The 24701-nt window shown below is 42.5% G+C and overlaps 2 protein-coding genes across 4 annotated transcripts in view; one reads left to right on the top strand and one right to left on the bottom strand.

Annotated features, from left to right (window-relative positions):
* Positions 1-141: 141 nt before the first annotated feature.
* On the top strand, positions 142-6890 carry pold3 (polymerase (DNA-directed), delta 3, accessory subunit). Of its 2 annotated transcripts, none has more exons than XM_035431984.1 (12): positions 142-383; positions 964-1019; positions 1284-1386; positions 1578-1617; positions 2050-2182; positions 2635-2902; positions 3423-3495; positions 3637-3817; positions 4416-4525; positions 5091-5185; positions 5325-5412; positions 6400-6890. In XM_035431984.1, exons 1-12 carry the CDS (start codon positions 327-329, stop codon positions 6597-6599), a joined length of 1404 nt encoding a protein of 467 aa, XP_035287875.1. In that variant the 5' UTR covers positions 142-326; the 3' UTR covers positions 6600-6890. The 2 variants fall into 2 exon arrangements, with proteins under 2 accessions (XP_035287875.1, XP_035287874.1); XM_035431983.1 differs by having other exon boundaries at positions 144-383; positions 4413-4525.
* Positions 6891-16503: 9613 nt separating this feature from the next.
* chrdl2 (chordin-like 2) overlaps positions 16504-24701 on the bottom strand; it is an 8298-nt gene continuing 100 nt past the window's right edge. Inside the window, exons 1-11 of one of the 2 annotated variants that reach the window (XM_035432462.1) lie at positions 24482-24701; positions 23687-23799; positions 23022-23115; positions 22134-22279; positions 21620-21713; positions 21267-21331; positions 20682-20850; positions 20110-20298; positions 19279-19455; positions 19044-19139; positions 16504-17425 (exon numbers count right to left, since the gene is read on the bottom strand). The exon at positions 24482-24701 is cut by the window's right edge and continues 100 nt beyond it. In XM_035432462.1, the coding sequence (XP_035288353.1) occupies positions 17292-17425; positions 19044-19139; positions 19279-19455; positions 20110-20298; positions 20682-20850; positions 21267-21331; positions 21620-21713; positions 22134-22279; positions 23022-23115; positions 23687-23799; positions 24482-24554 (1350 nt within the window). In that variant the 5' untranslated portion in view covers positions 24555-24701 and the 3' untranslated portion in view covers positions 16504-17291. The remainder of the gene's footprint in view (positions 17426-19043; positions 19140-19278; positions 19456-20109; positions 20299-20681; positions 20851-21266; positions 21332-21619; positions 21714-22133; positions 22280-23021; positions 23116-23686; positions 23800-24481) is intronic. The other variant, XM_035432463.1, reaches the window with a different exon arrangement.

Here is a 24701-nt window from a genome sequence, read left to right as displayed (position 1 = left end):
TATTACATCTATTAAATTAAACAGTTAAACACTAGTTAAACGAGAGTGCGCAAGTGGTCTGGAGAAAAAGAACTTCAATGGCACGGTCTGCGACGCAACATGTTGTTTGATCGCATTGAGTATCCGTAGCTGTACAACCCGTGCACTTTAACCCTGTCATAGGATCTGGAAAGGAAACCACTGAACTCTAAACGCGACGTGCTTAATTCCCGCCTGAAACTCACTGCTCTCCTCCGTGAAATAGAGTTAGCAAGCAATAGCAAGCACGACAGTAAGCTTGCTCTGCAGTTGAAGTCCGCTTTCACTGATTTCGTACAAATCTTATTATGGACGACCTCTATTTGGATAATATTGACGAATTCGTCCATGATCACAACAAAATAGTAAGTGCACTTTCTGTCTGAAGTCCTGTTCCTGTCCGCATCCCTTGCTGGAAGCATTAACGTTGTTTTTGTTGTTTTGTAACTAATGTTAACCAGTTACATAAATCCAACGTTTCGTCTGCACGTATGATAATAGAGCCTTGATAAGTAGCTTCCCGTAGGTCTGCTGTTTTAACATTGTTGGTAGCTGAATGTTGTCTTCGTCAGTGTGTTATCGGTTGCTAACTAACGTTAGCTCGCTGATAATTATTTGTTAGAAGCCAGTATCAACAGTCTTACTTGCTTGATTGACATCTAATGTTCGCTTGCTAATGGATCTGACGTTAACGTTGGCTATTAGCTTCTAGCTAGCATTGTCTAACACTGAAATAAATGCATTTCCATTTTTACAAATAGTTTCATCACTGGTAGGGTTTTCCTAAAAAAAGAGCCAGTTCTAGTTCGCACACAACCAATGTTTTCCACTAAAGTAAAGTAATTTACAGCCAACCTGTTTACAGTCGGTCTTTGGTTACCTAGCTAGATCTGACCAAAGCTTCCCTAACATTGCACACCGTTTTGCTGTTGTTTGTGGTTGCAGGTGACCTACAAATGGCTGAGCCTTACACTTGGAGTCCATGTCAACCAGGCCAAACAGTGAGACATTCCTTATTTGAATTTCAATAATGATACCTTTTCGTGTTCTGGGTCCATTCTTTCCACCAAGGCCAGCTAATTACGTTTTCGAACTCTTAACTATCCCGGTTGCTAGCCACACGTGTGCTCAATGACCATTGAAGTTTGGTAACTAGTTAACTGTCATTTGTGTGACGTTACAGCTACTCTTTCCGTGGAATGTATCAGCGTGTCTACTGAAATAAAATGAGAGTAATATCCTATCCTGTGGCGTTTCTGTTCTAGGATGCTGTTTCATTACTTGGACCAGAAGAGAAAAGACAGCTCCGGGTCTCGACTTCACGCAACTTATCTCGTTTCTGGCCGGTGTTTGGAGAATGGAAATATGGTGAGAAGACCCCTTGTTTCTATAATCTATTTAGGAGAAAAACATGCTTTTGCATTACCTCATGACATGGCAAACTTTATAGCGCTATGTTGTCTTTGTCGTGATTGTCTTTACTGTAGCTATAATGCCTTTGATGCAGGGGCATGATGGAGATGTTTATAAATTGTATTTTTGCGACGTTTTCTCTTTAGGGTCACAAGGTGGCAGTAGTGCGTGAGGATCAGCTCGAAGGCAAGTGATCTCTCTATATTTTTGGTACTTAGAGTTTGACCTGTGGGATTTTAACTCCATATTGGGCCATTTTTTGGTTAGGAAATAGTGATTCACTTGTACCTCCTGACACAGCACGTGAACTCAAATTAGCCTTTTAATTATTGATCAATAATTAAAAATCCGGATGATATACTTAACTGTTTTTGGCTATCCAGGACTTATGCTAATGCAAGGTTCTGAATTCTGTGGCATGTCTTCAGATTTTTATGCTGCATTGGAAATATACATGTGGTCGTATCGTAGCCGTCTGCAGTGCTAAGAGAGCTGGATTGCTTTCAATCATTAAAAGTATCTGTTGGAAATAAAATTATGAGAACAGTGTCATGTGGTCACAGTAGGAGCATCTGTGTTACGCGCGCTTCACGGTTTGAAGTCTTGCTCCCTCCCCAGATGTGAAGTCGAAGATGGAGGTGACTGCCAGCGTTCACGTGTACAGCATCCAGAAAGCCGTCCTGAAGGACAGCGGGCCTCTCTACAGCACGGATTATGATGCAGTGAAAGAGAACCTGAAGAACTGCAGCAAGTATGATCCAGCCGCCATTTCCCTGAGGTTGAAAGCGTAAATGTGCACAGTAAAGCAATGCGAAAGGTGTACGTGCAACATTTAAGAACTAGTCACAGGAATTTCTCTTAATGTTGAAAAATGTGCACAGGTTTTGCACAGGTTCGGAGTGATGCCTATTTATGTGGGGTAATTCATAGGCCTTAAATTCCTTGTGTGTGTGCGCGTGGAGGGGCAGGTGGGTGGGGGGTGGGGGATGGTAGGGGGAGGTGAAGGTGAAGCACCGCATGAACCTCACTCATGTTTAGCAGACTAAAGATTCTCCACAAGGGGGAGCTATTGGCACTCCAGTAGCTGATTTGCATCAATGACATGGTGTCCTTGTTTATTTTATACATATATACACATTTTATAAAGTTTGCACATTGTCCTACACAGAATGAGTAGAAATGGGTATGTGTGTGTGATGACAGGTACAGTGCCATACGCTGCCCCAGCGCAGTCCCCATGTCAGCTGCTGAGGTCCAGAGGGCCCAGGAGATGGCACAGCCCCCCCCGCCGCCACCACCGCCAGAAACGGAAACCGGCAGATCTGCGCTCAATGGCCACGCACCCCAGGCCTCCAAACCAGCCTCGAAGCCGCCCAAAGGCATCATGGGAATGTTCGCCGTCAAGAGTACCCCGAAATCACAGGAGGGCAGTAAGGAAGTTAAAACGGAGGTGGAAGAGGACACTGCCACGGTACGTTTGAGTGTACTGTACCGTTTTCACAATTTTCATTGATCCTGTCAAGAGAATTGTTTTTGAATGATCCAGGGATGGTTTACTTTTTCTGGGATTTTGTGGTGATATTTTTTTTACGATACATTTTTGGTTGGGTTGAAATTTTTGTGTGCGACGAAGGAACTTTTTTGATATTTAGAGTATTTTCTGACGACCTGCCAACGTAACACTGACAGGTGCAGGGCCTTCAGAGGTTTACAGACTAAAGCAAGAAAATACATTACATTACAGGCATTTAGCAGACGCTCTTATCCAGAGCGACTTACACAACTTTTTACATAGCATTTTATATTGTATCCATTTATACAGCTGGATATATACTGAAGCAATGCAGGTTAAGTACCTTGCTCAAGGGTACAACGGCAGTGTCCTTACCCGGGAATCGAACCTGCAACCTTTTGGACCGTTTGGTTTTAAATACACTTTAATTGTGTGCTTCTGAGTAATTGTGTTGGTGTGGTTCACATTATTATTGTAGGTGGGAACTTCGAAAAGTAAGCCCAGCCCCAAGTCGAATGCCATGAGTAACTTTTTCGGGAAACAAACGTCAAGTAGGTATTTTTATGCTTATCATTGCAAAAGTTGCACAATTCTGGCATTTCAAGCTTTTAATCCATCGGAGGCTAAATGGTGGAGTCACAGTCGTCTAAACGTATCACATATCAGTTTAATATGTCCCTCTCTTCGCAAAGGCAAAACTAAGCCCAACACCGAGTCGTCCGACCGTGTCGTAAAGGAGGAGGCGGGAGGATCGCAGACGTCCTTCGTGGCCAACGAGAAGCCGTCGGCCACGCCCCCCAAAACTCAGACTGACATCAAACAGGAGAAACCCAAGAGCTCTGAACCAGAGGTGAAAAAACCCAAAGACAGGAGGTACGCGAAGCTCGAGTCTGTTTCACATCCCCCCAAGTTTGCCTTCACAATTGCAATTCCCAAATGCTCTGGCAAAGGTCCACTGGTCAAAAACTTGGTGTTATTAAAAGAGACGTGCAGTTTATCTTGGTGTGCCAAACTCTTTCTTTGTTTATATTCTTTGTATTTCTTACACCTGGATGTATTTTGACTGTTGGATGTGTAGACTCTCCCTTTACTGGTCATTTTCCACATTGCCGTTTCAATTTTAGGTATATCAGTGCTGAATGTGTCTACATCTGAATGTGTTTCTTAAACGATGTAGTCTGCACACACAGCAGTCATCTTAATAGACAGCTGTTATTGTTTTGCAAAATGAGAACAGTAATTGGAACATGGGAGTCATTCATCTAGTTATAAAATATTTGGATAGGGGAATTTTATTTAAAAAATCTTTCTTTAACCTTTAACTGTTTTTTTTTTTTTTACTTATTTTTTAAAATAACTTTTGCTGCTATGACAGTAACTCTGAATTGTATTTGCATTTGCTGTTTATTCTTTGCATCAGAAATTGCTCCAGGATGCTTATTTAAAATGGTGCTTTTATTTTCATCAGCAGTAAAACGAAGAGGCTGGAGCTGTCCGACAGTGAGGATGAGAAGTCTGGAAGCCAGAAGAGGAAGAGGAGGAGGATAAAGAAGCCGCAGCCGGAGAGCAGCGACGATGAAGGTGAGACGGGAGCCACCTCGCCTCACTTTTTTATTATTTATTTTATTTTTGAGGTTTTTCTACCGGCTGCCTTCTCCTGAAAATTCTAAATGAATTGAACACCAGGCCTGAGGCTCCCAGACACTCCCTAACTCACAGAGGGTGTCAACACGAGGGCAGAGGGTTACAGGTGGGATTGGACTTTCCAAATTAAAAGGAATGAAAAAGATATATATTTTTAAATTATTAAATTGATTATTGTTAATAATGATGCATGTGTTGCTGGTCAGTTAAAAGTTGTTTTTAATTTTTTTAATTTGTTGAAATACATGCCGTTGAGGGTGAGCCCGAGCTTCCTTGTGTTGGATTACTGTTCAAATCAAAACTGAGTGCCAAGTCCATTTTCCATGCAGATAACTATGGAGATAATACTGATGATCCTGCTTGTTAGAACATTGTATGCTCATTCTTGAAACGATGGATAAAAATGACTCGAGCGCCTTTTTTTGGATCGAGTGGAGTTCTCCAGTTTGGGGAGCGCGTTTCGAGTCTTGCCCCCCGTTTAGCGCTCCTTCCCTCCGTTTAGCCATGATACCCGAGACCCCGCCTCCCCGTGACGTGGACACGCCCACGCCCAGCCCGGAAGGTCAGGTGAAGAAAGAGAGCATTCCGCAGGCCGAGGTGAGGGACCGTCAGCTGTGCGGTCACGTTCGGTTTCGTCTTCCAAAAACGCTCTGTCAGTGAGAGTTGTTTGCAGTTTGTGTTCAGTACCAAACTGTCAAGGACCGGCGATTAAAGATGATTGGTTATCCGCCAACAGGAAACTGTGGGCGGCGGCGGCAGCAGCAGGAGGAGGAGGAGGAAGGTCCTCAAATCCCACACCTTTATGGACGAGGAAGGCTGCATCGGTAAGTTTGTTGTTTTTTGTCAAAAAGGGGCATCGTCCCTGTTCCGTCCAGGAGCGCGCAGTAAAATGTCGGATGTTCACATTCAGTTAAGCCGTACAAAATGTGCTGCCCTTTTTCATGAAAATACATGCACAAATATTTACGTAGACCTTTGCATACAAAATCAATTTTCCCCTCTGCAAATCAAATGTGGGATCGGGATTCACTGTGCCCGTGGAATATTTTTCTGAATTCGTTCCAGCTCCTATTTGTGAAAGCATATCGTGACCGCAGGGTTTCATGTCTTTTGCTTGTACCCTTCCAAACCCACAATAAGTTATATTAAATCAACCTCAGCCTTGACTGTCTTTTAATTTTGTGTTCATACACGAGCATACATAATTATTGCTGCTATACAGTAATATCTTTATTTTTGGTACTGCTTCATTCTTTGTTGCCTAGCAGTATATGTTTGTCCATTGTAAACGAGCAGTGAAATTAATATTATTGTATGGAGTTCAGTCCCTGCCAGTCGAAGTCATGTCACAAGTTAGCTTAACAGTCATCAGTTGCCCTACTATGAATACAAGCAGTCTTAAAGAACTGCCTCTTAGTGCAGCAAGTCATTAATGCCAGAATTGTTGCCCTTTATTGGATTGAAAGAAAATGGATGATAATTTAATTCCTTTGACATTCCATTGCCTTCTCGTGAGATTCTCTCGTCTCTAGGGTGATCCCCAACTCTTAAGAATGCATTCTTATTGGGACTGAGTGGTAGACATTTGAAAAGGGTAATAAAGATAATAATAAAAGAGCAGTTTCATAACGGAGTGTGACTTTTATTGTGACAGTGACGGAGAAGAGGTACGAGAGCAAGGGCGGTCCCAACCTCTCAAGAATGCATTCTTATTGGAACCGTGTTGTAGTCACTGGAAAAGGGGGGGGGAGGGGGAACGTAAATTAAGAGCGGTGGCGTTTCATAACCGAGTGTGACTTTTATTTTGACAGTGACGGAGAAGAAGTACGAGAGCGAGTCCTACTCCGAGAGCGAGGACGACTTCAAGGCCGCCGGGCCTCCCGCCAAGGAGCCCGCTCCCCCGAGGCCGCCCGCCGGGAAGAAGGAGGAGGGCAAGAGGAGTCAAAAGAAGGGCGCCGCCAATAAAACGTCTAAACAGGCCTCCATCATGGGCTTCTTCCAGAAGAAATGAGCCCCCGAGACCTGCGTCAGCCTGCTGCCCGTTACCTGCTTTCATGAGCCTGGGACTCGCGCCATCGTTAAAACCATTCAGAAGTTGGTCGCGGTCCGCGAACGGCGCTTGGGTCACTCGTCCTCGTTTTGGGGGAAAGACGCAGGACTGTCTCTTTTTCTGTAAAAATGACTACAAATCGTATTCCGTGGATCGTTGGTCAGAGGGTTGAAACCTTGTGTCTGCAGTGGGAGTCCTTGAATTTATGAAACATGAGTGCTCTGTAAATAAAGTTCGTTTTTTTTTTCAGTATGCGCAGGGTCAGTTTCTGTTTAGTCATGACATTATGAGCACCTGCTTACTGTCAGTTTAGCCTGCTGTGTATACTTGTGCCAAACTGCCAGAGTTGGTAATTAGAAGTACAGTAAGCTATGGTATGACTGTCTCTGACCAAGCTCTGCTTGAGCTCAGAGAAGCACTAAGACGTGTGCACTTTTTTCCTTTGCCTGTTTGTAACTGTAGGATTGGCGTGAATCCCAGTTAAATGGTGGAGATCTTTTATACCTTTCACTCTCCTGTGGTTTCACCATATCAAAGGAAGAATTCGGCCTATTTTTACCTCCGAGCTAAAACATACTCTTCTGTAAGACCTGTTTTATATTAAATTACTCTCATAATAATGAGGATAGATTAGGTAGACCTTTTTCAGGACTGAAGTGTGCTTGGCTTAAATCGTGTTCAGTTTTACGCAGTTATAAATCTGCCAAATAAGGTACTAAGCTTCCCTGTTCCCACGCAGTTGTCTGGTTGCTAACACCCCCCCCCCCCCTTCCCTCTCTTACTGTAGAAATACAAGAGAGTGGTCATGTATCGAGGCACGTGTACTCCCTGTAAACTTCCCTGACCGTCTCCAGACGTGTAGCCGGTAAAGACAGCTCATTATTCGATAAAGGGCGACTGTTCTTTGTTTCTCCGCGTTTCTGCGTTCGCACATGACATCGGCCTCTGGCGTTTGGCGTCCGGCTCATCTTTCAAGGCTTTGATTTATAAAAACAAAACTTCCATCTTCCTGGCGCGGGCCGACGCTGGTTAGCGCACATCAGAAGCGAAGGGAGCCACTGATCCGCTGCCATGGACATGAAATTGATCGCTGTGTGCCAAGCACCCAGGTTTTTCTTTCTCTTCTAAAACCCTCCTTCCAAATAATATTCCTTTGTTGGGTTTTGTTGCTGGCATATATACTCCTTATTCTGAGCCCCCATCCCCCCCTCCCCCCCCCCCCCCCCCCCCCCCCCCCCCCCCCCCCCCCCCCCCTGCACCTTTCTGCCTGGGGCACTGGAGTATCCCCAGTCCCATAACGAGGCTCACGTGGGGACCCTTCCAAGACCTGTGACAGAACTGTGCCGTCTTGAATTATGCCTGTTTCCAATTAAAACATTTAATGTACTTCAAGGGCCGTTCCAAAATTTGACACCCTCATCGGCAGCCATTAACTGTTTGCGTCCATTACAATGAAATTGCCTCAGAGCAATTACCAACTGCAATTGGAACGCTTGAGAATGCAATGGGTAGTAGTGTGCCAGTTGATCGTGATTTGGCATTGAGCTACAAGCCCTGCAGTCTGCTGTCAGTCCCTTGTCCAGACATTCATTCAGACAGTCAACATTCAGTTAAGCTCTATTGTTTTTGTAGCAGAAGACCTGCGCGCTGAGTCAGAGTCTTGATCTTAATCAAATCCTCGCTGTTTCAGAATTCATTACTGATCTGAATGACAGGAGGGCAGAAAGAGGGTTTCTTATAATTTTTTAAAAGTTTAAACACAATAACTATAATTTCCACTGGACTGGTAAGCAAAGCCCACAATGCTAAAACACCCTTTTCTGTTTTAGATATAGTGGCAGTTCTACTCTCCCTCTGCAAGGTCTTATTTAAAAAGGCTGGCCTGAAGTCTCTGGGGAGCAAGCAATTTCGTCTCCCGTCAGTGGGTGGCGCTGCTGCTTACCCACCACTGAGTCAGAAGGGACAGCAGTCATTACTGTATAAGGCAAAGTATTACTCCACTCACACAGGCGCACATCACATGCCTCAAGAGTAGCTGCAGGTGCCAGAAAAGCTTCCTCATCCATGAAGGCGGACTCCAAATGTGTCGTTAGCAGCTTCCGTTAATTTGAAAACGATTCAAATTTAGAACAGCTGACCAGTAGGAACGCATGAATCAGCATTAAAACGCATTTAAAATTTCAACAGGATTGCTGCTCAGAAATGACTCAGGATGGGGGAGTAGTTAGGGTTAGGAGGACTTTGTTTATTTAAAAAAAAGGCTTTTAGCTGCAAGACAAATTATGCTTGCACAAATGTGTGGATATACTTTAAAATTGTGAAATTTTTTTCCTAGCAGGAGGTGACAAAATTGTGTGTCAACTGGACATAAACCAGTGTAACATGGTTTTTCGTGTATATTATTGGCAATCTTGCATACAGGTTGGAATTTTCACTGGATGTATGGCCTTTGTTGTTCAGATATGATGCAGATACAACGTAAAAGCTGGCTGCTAGAAAAAGCCTTTGTTAGAAATGATGACTCTGGCCAAGAATATCAATGTCACTGTCTCATGCTGTGGAGGGGCCTGTTACAATGTTTTGAGTGGAACATGGCAGAGACCGACCCAAGCACATCTCACACAAAACACCCCGGGCAGGTTTGGCCCACAGTGGGCCTGGGTGCGATCGGTTAGTGGTGCTCTCAGTTTGACAGATAGGTGTTAAATGTGCCGGGCGCCACAGAGTCTCCCAATGAAAACGATGTCTCGAGATTACAACCCAAACCTTTGTGGAAAGGAGGACAATGGAAAATCGAGTCAAGCTGGTTCAAAGGCGAGCTCCCGTCTTTTTTACGACTTTGGCGCCGCGAGAGGAGAAAATGATAAACGGTTTCCAGGCTTTGCTCTTCAAAGGTGAGCGCGTATGAGAGATGGGCTGGGGGTGGATGCGCTGCATGCGCGCGTGTTAAGGCATCTGGATTGTAATTTCTGTTTGGGGTTCTTTTTTTATATCCTTCCTGTCTGGTGAAAAAGGATTGACAGGTAGGCATAGGGTGCACTACAGTACCCTGCCAGTAATATTGGGCTTGGATCACCTGCTGTGTTTAATCCGTTGACGTTCACTTGCACGCTTTTTTGTGTTATGGTATGAATAAATCAAGTCGGCCGAATGAGCAGGAATGCTCTCCTAATAGATCGTGCATGCATTTCTGTAGCCAAGTCTCCGGGGGCGAAGGTAAAAAGCCTGCTGTGGATGGACGGAAGCTACAGATTTATGTAGGCCGGTGACTATGCCTGATCATCTGGATTTTTACAAGAATCCTTAAATAAAATTAGATAAGGAATATGGCCGAGAACATTTGGCCCCCTCCGGTTTCCAAGCCTTCTGTCTTAGACCTTTATTCATCACGATTTGTCTTATCTGTGGCGAAAGGTACAATCTGTTTCTCCTTAGCTGTACTGACTGATTTATTTATTTCACCAACAAAAGCCCGAGACAGATTTAGCCAATAGAGTGCGGTTAGCTTGATACCCCTTCAGTTATTGCCGGAATCTTACCGTGAACGCGTCAGTGTTTAAATTGATAATATTTTTGTATAGGGTAATAATTTAACTATCAAAACTTTCAGAACTCAATTGTCTTCTATTAGCCTATGTTTTTACAGTATAAGCCTGAGAATGTACTCAAAGTTGTTATATTGATACATATCTGATGTCTGACACTCAGTGTCCGGCATTTTGCACCACATGGTGATCTATTGGTATTAAGTTTGGAAGAAAAAAGATGTCTAAGGTGAAAGCAACGACACCCGAACAGGTTGCGGCATTTTAAGACCAAATATCAATTGTGTATGTCTCGATAAGAGCATAAATGCCGCACTTAAATATGAGCAGATACATTTCCGTTCGGGTTAAGAGTGTAGCATAATAGGTCAGGAAAGTGGGATTGTAATACCAAGGGTGTGGGATTGATTCCTACGTCAGGCACTGTTGCTGTGCCCTTAAGCAAGATAATTATTCTGAATGGCTTCAGTATAATATCCAGCTGTATTAAAGTGTATTAAATCCAAGATATGCATGTTGCTCAGGAGAAGAATGTGTGGTAAATGCCAAAAATGTAACTGCTCACCTCTGGATCTTCACTGTGTTGCCTGAAAAAATAAAAAATAAAAAAAAACAAGATATATGTCCCTGTAGGACAACTTATGCAATTTGCTCAGCCTTACCCATCCAGTTTTGATTGACTCAAAAAGTAGAAAGAATTAACTGCAGAAACATTTTTCACGAGATTAACTTAATGTCAGCTGTAGTGGTTCTGTCACCAGGAAGGAAGGATACCGCCCTGGGATGCCATGTGTTCTACCACTGCATGACATCACAGCTACTTAAAGGCTTTTTCCTACTGGGGCAGCAGAGTAGCATTATGGGTAGCGAACTGGGGCTTGGAAGTCTGAAGTTCTTGGTTTGATCCCCAGGTGGGACACTGCTGTTCTGTTCTTAAGATGAGTACTTACTAAGGGTAGAAATATTTAGCTCTATAAATGAATATAAAAATAATGAATAATGTAAGCCATATGTACGTCACTCTGGAGAGAAACATCTACTAAATATCTAAAACAAAATAGCCAAAAATATTATCCTATTTTTATTTGGAGTAGGAGTTTAACTAAGCAAAATAAATGGCCTTTTTAGTAGACCTGACTATATATCTTTCATGTACAAAGATTTAGTTACTCCATGAATCACAAGTCTTGTACCTAAAGAAAAATAATTAAGAACCAACACATTTTAATTTAGTGCAATGACCTTAGAACTGTTTGTAATGTCAAACAAAACATCCAAACTATTTGAATTTCTGCCTTTCCTAGTCTTTTCACTACATTTCAGTCCCTGTCTCACTCAAGGTCCTAGTCTTGTCCAGCGTACGATTCCAATTATATTCCTTTTGCTCGGCTATACAGATGTGGAATGCACTTTTCAACTCAGGTGGAATAAATCAATAGGCATTTAAAAATATATCAAGTGAATCCGTGTTATTAAATTTGAAATGGCCTCGGGCTGTCGATTTCTTCCCAGGGTCTCTAAATCCTTTAGCTATGAACTCCTAAGGCTTCCGGAAAAGTCTCGGTTTCGTTGTCCTATAAGACCACGTCTCAGCCATTCCAATCCTTCACTGTTCGCAAGACATATTTTTCCCGGCCGCAGAACTTATTCAGATCACTTTGACAGCTGAAGACAACTGCTGTCAGGTGACGCAACCAAGTGACCATTTTAAAAATTGTATTGGTTCGATCTGGTGCTGAAAAATCACTTGATGTCAGAAAAAGGAAGACATTAACTTTCTTTACTTCTCCATACAGCATGCATCAACGGAAGGATTCCCATTCCGTGTATTGATTTATACTAGCTTTTGTTTTAAATACATAAAACAACTGCAACCATTGTGCAATCAAATGTCAGTGAATGCTTGTACGATTTCTCTGTCAACAACCTCAGATTGCTTCTTGCATTCATAATCACGCTGTAATCCTGCTTTTTGGATCTGCAGGTTATTAAAGCTGCAATGGTCGCCTCGTTGGCTGCATGCTTCTCGTTGTTTATCACAACCTGTTTAGATGTTTTGACCTCATTTGGAACCATTTACAGAGGAATGTCCAAAAGCCCTGGCAACCCCTTCAGTTCAACGTGGAATTCACAGTTCTCTACCTGAATCATTTATTGGCTGAAACAGGCAGTCAAAATACCCTGTATCGGATGATGTAACCCATTTTTCTGAATCTGAATGTTCTTCCATGTTAAATAAATATCAGCATCCTTGTGTCAGTACGCTGGCCTCACCTATACTGCATCTCCAAACTGCTCAATATCGAAGTATTAATATTAACAAATAGCAATAGAGGATGATTTTAATCCAGTGAAATTACTTTTGCAATGCTTTTAATTGCAATGAAATGTCATACTGTATATACGGTATATGTACCTTACAGTGTTTACACCGAAAATGAATGATCGCCATTTAGCATTGATCCACACTGATGTTTTTTCAGCAGTGAGAACAAATGTTTTTCCCGTTATAAAAATCATACTTAGTTCCATAGGAGTGACTCACATGTCTTTGTGAGTGAAATCGGCAGTTACAACCCAACTGTCCCCACGAAATCCTCTCAACTCTGTTGCTTTGAAAGTACTGTGAAAGGGCTGCCCGGAATTCAACTTCTTGTCCAAAAATTCTTATTTGTGTTTATAAGACTTTACTTGCAGATTAACTGCAGCAAACACCATCAAAGGCCAGTAAGGAAAACATGCAGTTGTAATTTATTTTTACAGTCCCCTTCTCCCCCTTGATGATAAACTCCTTTAGAGTAAATCATTGTGTATTAATTGGAAACAGATTTTTTACACATGCCCTTTGGACCGGGCGATATGATCATATTTGGCTGGAGGAAAACTACTTTCTGTCCAAAAAGGAAAACTGTGAAAGACACAGTTAGGAGAGGTGCTGAATAAAATGGCTTCTTCGTAAAGATTTGCAGGGCTTTCTATTTCAGTGCCATTTAGAGAGAGCCTGATCTCCTACTGATGCCCCTTGATTTAACTGGGAGAAAATCAAAACCTACAGTTTTCCAAACAGGTGTGTAAAATATGTGGAAGTTGTGCGTTCAGTCCAGAATTTGGGTGTTGAGATTCTTGGAGAACACCAGTTGGGAGCCCTGGCAGTCAGGCATTCAGATAAGAACATCGATTACTTCACCACCAGCTTGGCTCTCATTAACCAAAGTGCCAGATGAGTTCACCAAAAATCCGCTGCCTATTCATCATATTAATTTTCTAGCAGTGACATTGTGTTTTTAAATTTTGAATATGGGTTTAATGTCACCTATGGGTTAGATTGAGCGACCAGCAACCACGGGTCTCCCTAATTTGAGGCCTAGGAGTTCTAGAGCAGCCACCATTGGCAATAAAATAAATCTCTAAATTACATACGTGCTTTGGATATGTATTTAATGCCACTGAGTTCAGACTTAAGTCCAATTTTTGAGTGCATTTTGTCTTACCACTCATCAGTGTTTCTACTTTTGGTCTCAAGCTGTGGGGATCAAAAGAAAAAAGTCCAGCGAGTGCTTAATTAATGATGAGAATCATGTAGGACTCTTCTTCTTCTTCTGGCAACAGTTTCAGGCCATCAGCTGATTATGGAGGAAGCAGGTTTAAAAAATTGTGCCCTTGATAGATTTCGGAAGTATTTCGACGGCAAATTAATCCGGGGGATTACTTGAACACCTTAATCAGCTGTGAAAAGTAAACACAGCTGTCAGAGTTAATTGCCTTAAAACAATTTGGCACACTTTAAATAAAAAAAGGCCGCCAGTTTGATTTTCAGAGCTTCAGTTCTTTGTGTCCGTGCGGCACCTACGGCGTAATAACTCTGGAGCAGATCTTTTAGAGCTTGCTTTGGCTTCCTGTCTCATTCTGCTGCGAATGCTTCGATGATAATTCAAGTTAGACGGTTTAATAAAAGCAGGGCACCAGCGCGATTTCTTTTGTTGTTTTTCTTCCTTAAATGTAGCTGAGAACGTTACTAAAAATGGAACTTGCCACTCCGTAATCTCCGTTACCTGGGGTTTCAGAAAGACCACGTTTTTTATCCCTCACAAAAGCTGCGAAATAAATCACGGGAGATTTCAATTTATTTCCCGAGAATTACGCGCAAACCACGGGCAGGAGTTCAGCAGATCCGCGCACACAGGAACGCTGACCCTTCCAGCTGATTTACGCCGGCTGACTGCCTCCAGCTGTTAAAATAGCCAGAGCCTGGACTATGCATGCGTATCTGAATTGGGCAAATGGTACTCAGGATTCAAAACCTCCACTCGGAAGAAAAAAGAAACTAGTCGACCACGGGAACGCGCAGAATTACGTCACCCCCCTCGAAATATGTCTGAGCTCCGCCGGTAATTAAGTAATTGATTTGGAAGGTCGGGGCTCATGCCTGTCTAAGGGCCAAAAAAAACCTGACATTTAAGACCACGGAACAGCAGCAGTGAAAATGCATTAGTGAACGTGGCATGCTTATGTGCTAACAAGGACTACAGCTTGGGCTGCCGTTCTGTCTCATTATGCTCCTGCACACTACCCTGGCCTCCCCACAGGAACTATACACTAAAAAGGCATGGAGTCTTTTCCATTGTGTGTCACACTGAGAAGAGTGCGCGTTCGCATATTCCAAGCTGTTTAAAATTGTATTACGAAGCAAAAAGGGGACACACTGTGTAGTACTGTGACAAACACACGCACACACACACACACAATAGAAATGTACACAAATACACTCACATGCACACACACACACACATGCACACACAATAGAAATGTATTTCTACAAACACACACACACACACACACACACACACACTTGTCTTCCCATGTGAAGAGGCCAACAGCTTGATTAGAGCAACCCGGACAGAACAAATTGGCAGAAACGGGGAACTCCACCAGCCAGTGGAAACAATTCACAGCTTCATCATGTCACCGTTTGGGACTGGTAGCTGAGGGGCTTGTGTTTCAAAACGTCTGAAAGGATTTTGTCAGGCCCGCACTGAGACGAGCAGTACTGTCTGGCACAACGTGCAGAGCCAACACAATGACTCACTGTGACCGGAGACGGAGGGTTATTTTTTTCAGGTTCAGAAAGAAGAGATATTAGGTGCATCTCTTCCCTTCTTCCACTCTACTGCCCAACCGACTCTTCGTCCTAGACGTTCAGAGTCAGCTCAATGCAACCAAGGGAGAAACACTGAAAGGGAATTATCTTACACCTGCTGACCTAGCCCGGACTGGTGACAGGCAGCCCACAGCCCCGCCCAATCTGAGGATGATCCACAGGGCTTTTGGGAATACGCAAGTCTCTCATGCCGCAATTACCATCTTTGAGGAGACTATTTGAAGCCCAAGCCATTTCCCCCTAATTCACCAGCTGAGTTTTCCAAGGCTGTAAATTAAACGGGACTGAAGCAAGAGGCTCTCTTTTAGCTTTCACGCGTGACATCAATCAAAATGGTGACAGAGCCCATGAACCGCATGCATTGCGATGTATCACACTGTTAGAGACTTGGGGACCAAAGTTGGATGTTTCATTTAAGATATTTCACACTTGCCTAACTGTTAGTGATGGTATTCCTATAGAAAATTTTCTATATGCTACCTCAGGGCACCCAAATAACCTGAATACAAACAAAAAATGAAAATCTTAAATTCCAGCTCACACGTGACTACTGAAATCCACCTTCTTCCTCCTCAGATTTGTGAACTGACGGGCTGTAGTGAGCCACTAGTTCTGACACACATTTATGTCAAGTGGCCTGTTGTTGGGTCCTTCCATGTTGCACAGGAACACAGACCAGAATCTAAATAAATAAATAAATAAATAAATAAAAATCCCTGTCGACTGCACCCAGTGGTAGTAGGGCCAAAAATACAGTCTGAATTAGGAGACAGTTCTAGACAAAACAACTGCCTACAGTTTTAAAGTTAGGTTTTAAGTTATTTTTGAAGATGTTCTAGAGGGCTGCTAGATATCCCCCAAAACTTGTGAGTAAATTGCCCTACTGCGATTGGCTGGTGCTCCCGAAAAGAGGTTTTTGCAAGGAATGGGAGAAGCTGATAAGATAAGATTGAAACATAAACTTTTGGAAAACTAGCTTAAGATGGAATGTTTAGGCTGTTCTCACTCAATTCCACATGAACCAAAATTAGGATATATAGAATCATTCACACATACATACATACATACATACATACACTTGAGCACACAGGCATACACAAATTCACAAAATCTGCACAGTCATTAGCTTAAAAAACAGATCACAGATTCAGTTTTTGTCTCAATGTACATTGCGTTAACTTTTATTTACAATAAATATGACTCTCGATCCACGATACATACTGGAAATGCATACTACACCTTACAGCAGTATTTCCCAGAAAACAAAGTACAGCAATGGCAGTATGGCCTATATCAACTTTATAAAAGTGTCTTGGCCAGGAGACTGTTTAATTTTCCCCGGTGATTCATCTTAAATATTTACAAAAACAGCTGTAGCTTATGATATTAAGTACACCGGATTCTAAATCAGGATTATTGTTTTTCTAAAAAAACCACCTTGGTTCAATGGTTGTACAGCTTTGTGTAAGCAGTATTCAACTATTTGTCTTCGATGAAGCAATTCGCTACTCCTGAAGAATGTCAACTGTCAAGCATGAGAAAGAAGGAACAAAAGGTGCTTCGGACTCTAGTGCGTTCCACTCCATGTTAGATCAGAATGTTCCTTATCTGACTCCATTTAAAAACCACCACCAAGGATCAGCATGTAGACAGTTGTCCACACTAATCCCTGGTAGGAGCTTCAAGGGGTCCAGTCTGTTATGAAAAGCCCAGCCAGGTTCAAAGCTTTGGTTAAACAGAGAACATGGAAAACGTCTGGTATAAACTCATGTAAGCAGGCTACAGACGATCGGTGTCTAGTCATCGAGAAGAGAAATACGTAACAGGCACCGAGGTCCACAGATGAAAATGCAGCAAAGTACTTTGTACAAATTTTCTAGAGTGTCATCACACTGGCTGGGTATTTCTTGAAAGTTCTTTTTCCAACAGTCCGGAGGCGAAGCAGAGATGTTAAGAGGTACACAAGCTGTCAAGCTGCTCGAGGTTTAGAAACCTCAGCACCTCTTTAATTCCCTCCTCACAGGTTCTGCCTTTTGGGAATTCCTTTCCCTTGTTTGCACCCTCCTTGAATTTCTTCCAAGTCTCTGCACACATGACGGTAAGACAAAAAAAAGAACAAACACAGATTCAATCTTACAATGTGCTCTGCCTTCTTTGCTTGCTACATTATCCATTTCCCAAATGCGTCTCAAAAACAGCTACCATCTTTTTTTTTGTTTGTTTTTGCAAATTCAGTTGAACCAGACATGGCTACTTGTGAAGAGGAAATCAGAGGTATTTCCCCAAGTCACTCATGGAGACAGTCAATTTCCTTTTATCTATCCTCATGTCTACGATGGGTTTCTTCTGTCGTAGGCAATTAGAGTCCACCCATCAGGCTCTCTCAGATGTCTGTCAATGAGTCATCCCTTCATATTTATGTCATAGCTTGTCTAAAGCCTTTTTGGAGCCAGTTAGCCAACTGGAAGGAAGCGGAGACACCGCTGTACAGCTGCTGCTTCCTAAGAACTCACCACTGATCAACGAAATGAGGTCATCTAACACAAGAGGCCTGAAGCTGGAGTGTAACCAAAGTCACTTCTGAATGCCCACTGACAGTTAGCGTCAGATGAGTTTTCAGTCAGTGTACTGTAATGTAAGTGCACAACTGGAATTTGCCCATTTTCCTCTATTGCCGTGTGCAGATTTGATTAGAACAAGAAAGCTAATATAATGGTTAGGGAGCTGGGCTTCTTACTACGGGGGTTGCAAGTTTGATTCCCATGTGGGGAAATGCTACTGTAAGCTTTCATGAAGTCACTGAACCTGACTTTCTTCAGTAAATATCCAGCTGGATGCATTTTGAGTTTTTTTTAACAAACATAGCTGCGTAAGTTGCTCTGGATATATGTCTATGTTCCTACATATAAAGGTTCTGGGTATTGGAGTAACGATTCATAATGATAAATTAAACCTTTTTTAATATTGGGTGAATGAAAGAAGGACATATCAATTGTCTTGTTACTGTTGGATATATCAATATAGACACAGAGTACTAGTGGATAACAACTCATACTCATGTGTTGTGAATTATTAAACATTCAGTACTGTTACTAAAAGTCACACAAGACACATAACATTTATATTACAGTTAATAAAAAAGTAAATAGGAACATATAATTCTATTTCTTTCATACTGAGGAGGAGTTCATAGTATCATAGCAGTTCGGAGAATATTTTACCAGAATAGGATTTGATTAAGTAAAAAAAAAGAAAAATTGGAATAATGCAGCCCTCCATCTTGGCAGCATACTACATAATACTGCTGTCTCGTTTGGGCAGAACTTTCTTTTAAACTGCCAATGACATTTTTTTCCATTTGAAAGGATCGGCTGCAGGAACAATATCAGTTCCTACCAGAATCACAAGTACTACCCATTCAAATCTTTCACAAGTCTCTTTGGGAACATTAGTACACTTAAACCTAATGTCAAGACAGGCTGGATGCATGTTTAATGAGTAATTACAGTATAACCAAGAGTTGAGTGCTTCAAACACACCTCTCACGTACACTTCTCATGGAAATTTTCCACAGCATGTACAACCTTTCTACAGTAATTTTCTTTTTTTATTTCTATATTCCTTGTCAGTTAAGTTTTTAAAGTAACAAATTACATTTAAAAATATAAATTTATGCACTGTACTCAGTATTGTTAAGCTTACCCTCATCGAGCGTGGTCAGTAAGACATAGTTCTCAGGATGCTCTGTAAGATCTTTCTTCTGAAGTTCTCCCATCTCCATCAAGTGCAGACCTCCTGCTGGGAGGAAAAGGGGGATTATCAGCGTGGTCACCAATTTCCACAACCATCAGAAGATGACCCGTGACCATGCAGTGCGCCCCCTGTGACCGGACGACCCGTTTCCCGACTAGCCAATGACTGGCCTGCTCTCGCCTACCCTCAACGGTCTTCCACACTTGCACTTCGACCTCGGCCGCTCCTCGCCTTTCGATGGCGATTATCCTGACGGAACCCTTCGAATCGGCCTCGGAACCCGGCTCAAACTTGTAAACCAGAAGGCTGTTGTGGTCGCGTTCCAAGAGGCACTGCGTCCTGTTGGCCTCTTCCTTCAGGTCTGGGGGCGGAAAGCATTTATGTTGCACTGCGTCATATTTAAAGGGAATCTTACCCATTCCTGTCGTTAACGTCCTTATCGTAGTGTCAGTGTGTAGCAAGCGCATTCCAACGGAGTATACTTTATTGGGTTTGCAGGTATAAGAATTATTCACGTTAAATCAAACAAAAAAAAGAACACAATTCATCATTATCCATCTTGTGTAAAACTGAGTCAAATATTTATGTTGCAATTTAATTTGATTAATATGCCTGAGGTCAAAGTAGAACATCCATTCAAATCCCTATCACTATGCTGACATGCTGACATTTGACATGACGTCAAATAAATCAAGCGTATGCGTAATATATGCTCAGAAGTACCACTAACCCATGCTGTGAGTCTTGACTGACAGTTTACATAAAATCAGCTAACAATTGATTCTTAACTGCGTTGCAAATTAAGGACGAGACGTACTAAATCCTGGCATAAAACCGAGAAGCACGGAATGATAAAAGCCGAATCACCGCTAATCTCTTGCAATCCACATGCGCGGTAAGGCTCTGAATCACTTCAACCCTTTCCCAATGTTACAACGTGACTCCTCAACCCAGTATAGCTGTAGGGGGGGGGGGGATGTAGTGGTGCGTTAGCGCCTGGCGTGCGCTAGGCTACCTGGGCATGTCTTGCAGCACTTGCCCTGGGTTTTCTCGGGGTGTTGGCACGGATACTGACTGGGGCACGTGATGCGCTTGCACTCCTGCACGCCGTCGGTGCAGGTGCACAGGATGCACTCCAGCACCTTGCCCAGCACCGGGTGCCACACGTCTCCATGGGAATAGGTTTTGCCGCTGTACATGCAAGCTAAAAAAAACACAGAAAGTTCAGATTCCATCTGTAACAGATCTATCAGATACAGCGCCCTCCAAAAGTATGGTAACGGTAGAGAGGGCACTACATGTATGAGAAGGGTAAACCCATATATGCCTTTTATATTACAAGTTACTACAATCTTGAAAAAAAAAAAACATTCCCAATACTACAGCACGGACAGCGGATGCAATACCACCTTATCACCCAGAACCTCAACAAAATAAAATTTGATATTGAGCTTTTTGCCACTGTACAATATAGCTTCCCTCATCTCATCCCTGCTCTTCCTGTCACATGCCACCACCTCCATCCATGGCCACGCCCCCCCACTCCAGAGACCCCTCCCACTGTGTTCAGCTTGACCCCGCCCCCACCTCTCTGCTGGCTCTGCTGCATTACGATCTTCACCGTGGTCCCTGCCGCCCCTTTCAGTCGCAGGCCCTGGAGGGTCAGGCTTTTGGGGGGTGTCCTGGCCGTGGACGGAGTGGCCCGGACAGCCCGTCCCCCTGGCTGCTCCCCAACGCACAGGTCCTGTGAGTGTCTCTTGCATTTGGGGGAGGGGGGGGGGGGGGGGGCGGGTGCACAAACGGTTGGATGTGGTTAGATGATTGCCGCTGAGTGTTAGGAACTTGCCTTCCTCCATTTTTGAGTCCCTCTTGCTGAAGCAGCCGAATAAACTAAATAATGAAATAAATAAACACTCCGGAGACTTGCTCTGGGTTTGTAATGGTTGCCATGTCCATGAAAATACCACAATGAGATAATTCAACAGTATCATGTACCATGCACTTCCTAATGGCCCTGCTAAGTCTGTGTATCTTTACGAGGGAAATGTATTCCGTATCTATCCTTAATTCATAAATTAAGGCCGGCTACTGTAGAGAACAGAGGCAGTTTGAGGGACTTCACATACAGTACAAATACTTCAATGTCACTACTTTTAAAAAGAAAACACTTACAACTCCTCGGTTTAACTGCAGTCCTCCATCTTCTATTGACGCAGAATTAACATTAATGCCAGCATCTAATGAGGACAAAGCAGTCAGAAATATATTTAAAATGGTCTACTTACTAAATATTTACTTGAAACAACATTGCTGTCACAGTCAAATTGGATAAAAGTCAACACAGATGTGTTACTTCATTTGACTTGGTATAATTTCATCAGTATAGCCAGCTTAATCATATTTATTTATCAATTAAGTTATCTACTTCGATATATACAACGCAACAAGTTCCCTTTTGGAGGTAAGCATCTCTTATCAATCATACACAGACTCATGCACAAAGAAACCTGGAAAAGTGTGATCACCTTTGCACACGAGGCAACATGTGTCCGAGACAGAGACCGGCGATGGGCAAGTGGGTATCACACAAGTCTTCAGGGCGCAGAAAATGTTTCCATTCTAAAGCGACAGAGTCACATACCAACATTGAGCATCAGTCATGGGCGAAAGCTCTAAGCCCGGATAAAGTGAGATGCCATATTACAAGCATTTCAACATTCTGTCCTAGCACAGACATAAAATAACAGCAGCACAGTCAGACCTTGTAAAAACGTGATCCAAAACAGCCTGTCCAGAACAAAACCGTAATTTGTTCTGGTGAGTCTAATTCCGCCAATGTTTGTAACCCTACCCTTGCTATTATGGGAATATCAGTTAAACAGCCCAGTGTGAGAAGCAGTGGAAGATTTTGTGCATAATATATGAGCCAGATACACAGTTAATCATCAGAAATTCCACACAACGAACATCAACCAAAAGCCCGAAGCCAGCCATTCTTAAGCCAGCACAGACCGAGGGGTGAACGAGAGTTTGACTTACGGAACAGGTGCACATGACGCACTGATTTTCCTGCCTGGACGGGAAGAGGTCGTGGTTGGCGAACGTCTCTCCCGGTTGGTACACGGTCCCGTTGTGGCGACAGACTTTCACTGGCGCCCTAAGCCCTGCTGGGCTTCTGTGCTGATCTTATGGGAAAGGAAGGAGACACGTGCATTTACTACCAAAAACAGTGTGTGACCATACCATGACTCTCTCTTAAGCTTTGCAGGGCCTGGGATGGTGGGCACCCAAAGTTCAAGACCAATGCTAAAGTCAGCATGTCTGTCCACTAATAATTAGCATTACTGAGGTCAAAATGGGGACGAGTACCGCCATCACTGTCCACAGTAGTGGACATATGTATCTGACCCACCACTATCTTCAGACCTGGGTCAAATATCTATTTAAAACACTTTAACTCTTTAGATGCTAGGCTCTAGATCTGAAAATACTCCTGCAGATCCCTGAGAATTTTTGATGAAACATGTTATGAACCAAAATGTACAATCATTTTGAAAGAAGTATTTTCTTTTGAATATTTATTAAATTAAGATGTCACTTTTCATTAATAGATGTCAGTCATCTCCATGAATTTTACTTGTATCTCAAAGGTTAACAGATACATCTGAGTGTGACTATCTCACGCACATTTCTGAAGCTTCTTGATGGAGGAACTGGCCAACTGCAACAAGTAAAAGTTACATTTCTAAATAAGGAACTGATAAGTTTCATTGTGAATGGTGTGTGTGCCCTGCGATGGACTGGTGAACTGTCCAGCGTGTATTTCTGCCCAATGCATGCTGGGATAGGCTCTAGCACCACCCGCGACCCTGACCAGGAATAAGCAGTTTTAGATAATGGATGGATGGATGGATCGGTTGATGGTACCTGTACAGCGGGGGCAGCACTGCTGAGCATCAGTTACTGGGTTCTCACAGCGAAGGACCGGACACTTAATGGTGCTACATTTCACACGGCCAGTCTAGGAGAATTTACAAGCTCCACATGAAGGAATTCCCACACGCATGTGTGCACACACACACGCACGCACACACACACACAAGCACACCTTCAGGCTGCACATTTGGCCTGCTGAGTGTCAAGAAACAGTTAAATGGATTATGTGTAAATATCACAGTATTCCTACAGCACTGTGGAAAGTAACAATTGTAAACCTTAAAAATGAAGTTATACCAGAATTGAGTAAATATTTTACATGACTAGATAAAAAAGAGATGGAAGAGAAAGCTGAATTTTTGATATCCATGATATTTTTAATACTTAAGCATAATGCATAAAGTAGCTCTGTAAAAACAGCCTATTTCTTTATAATACACATTTTCATTGGGATGACAGATATGGCATCCACCACGTCCAGAGTTGGTAGGGCATGTACTCAATTCGATAATACAACAGTTAGTATCCAAATCGCGCAGCTATTCGATTTATGCACTGATAGGCAGTGACATACACAGCTGGCCTGTGGTATGAGCCTGGTTATCACATGGTTCTAAATGCTTTAGGAGCTGTTCAACGGAAGAGGGAGACTATACCTCTGTGCACGCGCATCGCATGCAGAACATGAATCCATGCGGCTCGAGATAGGGATGCCAGCTGTCGCCAGGGCTGTACGTCTTCTCTTTGAAAGTACAAGACACTCCAGGGACTGGACATAGAAACAAAAATCAAACCAAAACATTACAAACAAGCCAAACGTAGATTTCACTTTGCAGCTAAGAACTGTTTGTCACACGTAATATATCAATGTCTGGCATACACTTTTTTGTTTATTATTCCACTTATTTTGGAGTTGCAAATGAAATACGGGAATGTTGTTTCCTGGAGGAATTAAGTGAAGAGGCGCGTTTTACAGTAATCGACGGCACTACTTTTGTTTACTTTTCTGAGTGCGTTTGTTTCTTGCCTGATGTAACGCCTGCTAATGTGTCTTCCTTTAAATAAAATGGTTTTTTAAATGTTCAAGACAAAATAATTTAGTTACAACTTTATTATCAAAACAGTTACAGAGACAAAACTGGACTAGGAAGCAGAATCAAGACCACTAAATAATTCCACATAATAATGAAATAGTCCAACTGTTTTAGCAAGAACAAGTGTATTATTATTATTATTATTATTATTATTATTATTACTATTATTAATAATAGCTACAGCACGCACACACTTATCCACAGACCATGTGTCATTCCACATAACTCTATACAGCAAATATGACACTAAATTAATCATTAAACTGCATAGCTTTTCGCTTTAAATATCTAAAAAGTACTGCAAAATATTACCTCTTCAAACATGCATTAGCTTGCAAAGTCTTAATTGCTACTTACTTTTTGCTGGTATTGCTTCGGAATCACGAGCAATGTACAAAGGCAGGATTAAAAACATAAAAATGTTCTTCATGTCGAAGACAACTCATCTAACAGATAAATAAAAATCAGAAATGAAATCGCTGCCAACAACTAATATACTCTTGGATTGTAACTGCGACAGCAAACGCTCGAGACCAGTGTGAAACGATTCACGACCAAATCAGGATTGTATTCTGCA

Source organism: Anguilla anguilla, chromosome 9, assembly GCF_013347855.1.
Source record: "Anguilla anguilla isolate fAngAng1 chromosome 9, fAngAng1.pri, whole genome shotgun sequence".
NCBI lineage: Eukaryota > Metazoa > Chordata > Actinopteri > Anguilliformes > Anguillidae > Anguilla > Anguilla anguilla.
The sequence above is the reverse complement of the archived record's forward strand: the minus strand, read 5'-3'. Positions and strand labels throughout refer to the sequence as shown.

Coding starts and splice junctions, on each gene's coding strand:
- pold3 (XM_035431983.1), top strand. CDS start 327: ATGGACGACCTCTATTTGGATAATATTGACGAATTCGTCCATGATCAC. Junction 4,526..5,090: donor GGAGAGCAGCGACGATGAAG/GTGAGACGGGAG, acceptor CCCTCCGTTTAG/CCATGATACCCGAGACCCCG. Junction 5,186..5,324: donor AGAGCATTCCGCAGGCCGAG/GTGAGGGACCGT, acceptor ATCCGCCAACAG/GAAACTGTGGGCGGCGGCGG.